Genomic DNA, 5,333 nt, shown 5'->3' on the forward strand with positions numbered 1-5,333 from the left:
AAAATCAAACGGAGTCCAATTGACCTGAAACTTCATGGAACTTATTTTTGGACCAGAAGAAGCCCACGGAGTATCGGAGATGGACCAAGAGAGTCCCGGGCTGGCCACGAGGGTGGGGGGCGCGCCCCCCTGCCTCGTGGACAGCCCGGAGGTCCACCGACGTACTTCTTCCTCCCATATATATATCCATATACCCTAAAAACTTCGGGGAGCACAATAGATCGGGAGTTCCACCACCAGAAGCCTCCGTAGACACCGGAAGCCAATCTAGACCCGTTCCAGCACCCTGCCGGAGGGGGAATCCCTCTCCGGTGGCCATCTTCATCATCTCGGTGCTCTCCGTGACGAGGAGGGAGTAGTTCTCCCTCGGGGCTGAGGGTATGTACCAATAGCTATGTGTTTGATCTCTCTCTCTCTCTCTCTCTCGTGTTCTTGAGGTGGTACGATCTTAATGTATCGCGAGCTTTGCTATTATAGTTGGATCTTATGATGTTTCTCCCCCTCTACTCTCTTGTAATGGATTGAGTTTTCCCTTTGAAGTTATCTTATCGGATTGAGTCTTTAAGGATTTGAGAACACTTGATGTATGTCTTGCGTGGGATAACCGTGGTGACAATGGGTTATTCTATTGTTTCACTTGATGTATGTTTTGGTGATCAACTTGCGGGTTTCGCCCATGAACCTATACATAGGGGTTGGCACACGTTTTCGTCTTGACTCTCCGGTAGAAACTTTGGGGCACTTTTTGAAGTACTTTGTGTTGGTTTGAATAGATGAATCTGAGATTGTGTGATGCATATCGTATAACCATACCCGCGGATACTTGAGGTGACATTGGAGTATCTAGGTGACATTAGGGTTTTGATTGATTTGTGTCTTAAGGTGTTATTCTAGTACGAACTCTAGGATAGATTGAACGGAAAGAATAGCTTCATGTTATTTTACTACGGACTCTTGAATAGATCGATCAGAAAGAATAACTTTGAGGTGGTTTCGTACCCTACCGTCATCTCTTTGTTTGTTCTCCGCTATTAGTGACTTTGGAGTGACTCTTTGTTGCATGTTGGGGAATAGTTATGTGATCCAATTATGTTATTATTGTTGAGAGAACTTGCACTAGTGAAAGTATGAACCCATATTCATATGTGATGTACACCTAAAAGACAAAAATTCATGTTAAAATAGGCCTTTTCTTTGTTGTATTTGGGCCAGATATTTGTTTGTTTTTGTGTAGCATGCACATAATCAAATTAGTTGATAAAATTTTATACATACTTGAAGAATATGCATTGTATTTGTGGAAAAGAATTGACATTTTTTGAAACTTCTATATATATTTTGATTTATTTTGTAAACGAGCTTCATGAGCTTGGTCTTTGCAACGATATTCTCGGCGAAGACCTCGATATATGGATTGAATGAGAAATGCCCTGCATCAAGATTTTTTTTTTAACAAAGACCTCACAGAATCACAACATACTCCAGTTTTAGCACAACACAACCAACAGTGTGCAGAGGAAGAAACAGAGAGATTGCCAGGCAAAAAATGTCTCCAGACCAAACAACAGTGGCATCAACAGTCATGTAGTATAAACTATCCAAATTCTATTGATTCACTTGCAGACAGTAGATGCTGAAGAAATACACCATCACAAGGCATCACATCACCACCTCAACTCTCGGAGATCTGCAAACTTGAGCCTGATGCTCTGCAGAGATGATACAAACTACCAATGAATTGCCTTCTCTTCACGCCGAAAGAGCAGACCGACCAAGAGCTATCCGTCGAGTTAAAAATATTAGCAGCCACACCAGTTACTTATCACAACTACTTCAGCAAGAATTTCTAGAACTAGTCTTCCGTCGCTTCCCCGGGGCTTCGGAAACATATATTGGCCTTCATCACCGCTCGTCGCCGCATTCAAGCATCGACATGAAAGAATCTGCAGCGGTGGAAGGGGCAGTCCTCCTTTTCTTGCAAGATTTGATTGGCTGAGCAATGGAATGAACCTCGTCTTCAAGAAAATTCTGACCAGAGGCTTCTGGAGAGAAGGAACGAAATGCTTGTCAGACTAACAGTTATGAACTTCTGTCAAAGTGAATTTTCATGTAATTATTTACTAAAGAGCTACCCTAGACAATGCATCAAACATGGTTGTCGACCAAATAGCCAATTCAGTTAAAGCCGCTTTATATGACAAACAATTCCATAAGATCATTTACTATTTCCACCTATCATGACGAATACCTGCGGCCTGGCATGCAAAATTACATCAATCCTTGGATCACAATTATTGGATTTATCGACTTACGACATGATAACAATGTATCTTTTTTCTTTAGTCGACACTTCTGAATTTATATCAGACTAACAGTAAGTGAAGACTGCATAGCAATTCTGAACTTCTGTCAAACTGAACAAAACACATACCGTAGAAAACAATCTGCAAACAAGATAATGAAGTGTAACAACCTGAGCTTTTGCCAACAAGATTTTCTCCGGCGCAAATGTCCACTTCTCTTCTATGCATCCGAGCCGTCTTCGGAACCGTCTCGGTACCCGATTCACCATCATCGGCCGAAGCACCCACCACATCACCACGACGATTGACACCGGAATAATCTCTGGGTGGCCTGAAACGCCTTGCCCACGGATCCTCGGGCAGGCCTCTTACGCCCACATGACGCGAGCGAGGGACGTTCCTCTCGGACATGAGCTCACTGGGAGCTCCATCTTGGACATGGAGTGCCTTGAGCCCATGGCCGGCCACATGGGTGATGTTCCTAGCAGGAGCGTGAGCGTGGTGGTGCTGTAACTGTTGGCCACGGAGTTGCCGCACAAAGGAGGCCTCCATGGAGCTTATGTACATGTTGTGGCTGTCGTTTGTCCATCCAGCCGACACCAACTCTCCAACTTGGTCGCCCTGCTGAAGAATAAGATATGATCATTTTCCACTTTACAGGTCATTTCCATTTCCATGCAAAATTAAGTCACTAGACTTGTACTTTTGCCTGGCTTCGTCTGTACTTTTCGAGTCGAATTAAACTTGCATGTCGATTGGCAAGAGCTAATTGCAAGAGAATACTGAGCTAATCAAGGATTTCATTTATCAGAGACTAGGAAATCAAACATAAGTCGAAGTGATATGCTCCTAGTACTTGCAGTGAATCAGAAAAACATTCAGGCGCGGATAGATTAGATTACCTTGGCGACAGTGCCGGGTGGCTGTTGAATCGTGGACAAGTCCCCCATCCGATCAAGAAGAAGCAGGGTATATTTATGTGTCCGATGAAATGGATGGAAGCAAAGATTCAGTCCTTTCCTTCCTACCTCCTTTCCCCCCTTGATGAGAAAAACGGACCGAAATCGACGGCGGTCGGAAAGAGCGGTTGGACGAAGAGATCGACAAGATTTGAGCTCTCTCCTCCGCAAGAACTATCGTCGCACGGCGCCAGAAATCCGGGGAAGGACGTAGAAATCAGGATATCTTCCGTCGATTTTCTCAGATAAAAGCTCAAGTCGATGGAGAAGAGGGGAAGCGATGTGTGGGATTTGGTCGTCCGTCGTCCTCCTCCTGGAGAGATAGAGACGAGGAGGCCGAGATGCATACTCTCATCGAAAGAAAAATATCTGGCCTGCACCAGCGCCAGCAAGCAGAGAGAGAGAGAGAGAGAGAGAGAGAGAGAGAGCAGAGAAGACGAAGAAATAAAAGGGCAGCGCAGGGCGCGTGGAGGTGCACCTTTTGTGTTCCACATGATGGCAAATTTTAATACACATTTTGTGTGTGTATTCAATAGTAAAAATACCATACAATCTAATCAACATTTTTTGCCACCACGTACAATGCAAATTGCCATGATATTTTTCTTTTTTGTGCCATTGCATAACCAAAGATCTTTTTGACCATGGCAATTTTTTTTAAAGAATATCACATTTTTGGTTTGCATGGGATTTTTTAGTTCTCATTCTTTTTACCCTTTATTTTTGGACTATGGCAACTTTTTGTACAACATGGCAAATGCTAGGCTTTTTTTTTTGCATGGTAATACGTGGCTCATTTATAAAATAAAGATCCGGTTACAAGGCACATAAGCACCGACATTACAAGACTGAAAAGATAGGATAATCCTATGCAAAATACCAGCGCATGTTCCTCTCCTCTGACACCATCGAAGTGGCCACCAAAGGGAAAGAAAACAGATCACCTCTTCACCAGAGCTCGACGCGGCTCCATCGCTGATCAGCAGCTTTACGGACCTCGAAAGTAGTTTGCTAGAAGCAAAATCATTGCCGTTGAGAGAATCAGACCGGGGCAACATGTCCCCGGACACGCCATCGAACTCTAGATCTGACACCCCCGTACGACAACGACGTCGATGGAGGAAACCAAAACTGTCAGCCACCAACCACAAACCCAGCAAGGGATGCACCATCTTCCAGCTGTCACTTGCGCAGACAATCGTCTGTGCGTACTCCTGGATGACAAAATCTTCCTGCTCCACCATGACGTCGGAGACAACGCCACAGCATCCGGGACATAGCATAAGGAGAGACACACTTGATGGAGTCGCCGCCGCCGCCTCGCTGACACCATCCATGAACCCTAACACAGCCAATCTGAAGGATCGGCAATCACACGATGCCATCAATTCCGAGACGCCGCCATGAAGAGCACCGCCGGTGTGGGAGTGAAGCTGAGGCAGATTTATTCATCCGGGTGTCGCTCCCACCACCCCAACGACGCACCACGACCTACAAATCCAAAACCTAACTACAGAGCGGAGGAACGGGGCACCCCCTCCCTCCTGCCGCCAGAGCAACCGGAGGAAGGGGGGCCAACGCCCTGGTCGGCTGAGATCGGAGGAAGAAAATCGCCTCCCTAGTCGCCTGGCGTGGCGGCGGCTAGGGTAGGGAAAATGCTAGGCTTTACTAGTCACAGGCAAAACTATGCTTTTTTGTCATAGTACAAACTGGCCAAAGTGGGTTTACTTTTTACTTTTATATTTTAGTATGAGAGCATTAAGGCATGTATGCGCATGCTTATGGAGGGGAGGGGTGTTGTTTCATGCCGAACGAATTCGTTCATTCTCTATAGCCCCCCCCTTCAACCCCAAGTAGCGAACAAAACATTCACTCTAGCCTGCCCAGGAATCTGACATTTGGAACATTATGGGGGTCCAATATTTGTACTATATAGTACGTATAAAAGAATGTGTGTGTCTTTCTTTCTATCCTTAATTTTGACCTACTATTCGATTAATCCGGTTACGTTTGGTGACCCTATGTACCCTTAACTAGCTAATTGTCCATGTGTTGCAATGAGGACAACACA

The 5,333-nt window shown here is 45.2% G+C and overlaps 1 protein-coding gene across 2 annotated transcripts; it reads right to left on the reverse strand.

Moving 5' to 3' along the window:
- Positions 1–1,419: 1,419 nt before the first annotated feature.
- LOC125506421 lies at positions 1,420–3,656 on the reverse strand. 2 transcript variants are annotated; one of them, XM_048671237.1, is made up of 3 exons: positions 3,206–3,656; positions 2,474–2,924; positions 1,420–2,042 (listed from the first exon to the last, which is right to left on the reverse strand). In XM_048671237.1, exons 1-3 carry the CDS (start codon positions 3,251–3,253, stop codon positions 1,903–1,905), a joined length of 639 nt encoding a protein of 212 aa, XP_048527194.1. In that variant the 5' UTR covers positions 3,254–3,656; the 3' UTR covers positions 1,420–1,902. The 2 variants fall into 2 exon arrangements, with proteins under 2 accessions (XP_048527194.1, XP_048527193.1); XM_048671236.1 differs by having other exon boundaries at positions 2,474–2,927.
- Positions 3,657–5,333: the final 1,677 nt, after the last annotated feature.

Source organism: Triticum urartu, chromosome 5, assembly GCF_003073215.2.
Source record: "Triticum urartu cultivar G1812 chromosome 5, Tu2.1, whole genome shotgun sequence".
Classification (NCBI taxonomy): domain Eukaryota; kingdom Viridiplantae; phylum Streptophyta; class Magnoliopsida; order Poales; family Poaceae; genus Triticum; species Triticum urartu.

What these genes read in the sequence shown, in the direction of transcription:
- LOC125506421 (XM_048671236.1), bottom strand. Translation starts at nt 3,253, where the DNA reads ATGGGGGACTTGTCCACGATTCAACAGCCACCCGGCACTGTCGCCAAG. An exon ending in CACCCGGCACTGTCGCCAAG is followed by an intron (nt 2,928 to 3,205) that starts GTAATCTAATCT and finishes CTTATTCTTCAG; the next exon opens with CAGGGCGACCAAGTTGGAGA. An exon ending in TCTTGTTGGCAAAAGCTCAG is followed by an intron (nt 2,043 to 2,473) that starts GTTGTTACACTT and finishes CCTTCTCTCCAG; the next exon opens with AAGCCTCTGGTCAGAATTTT.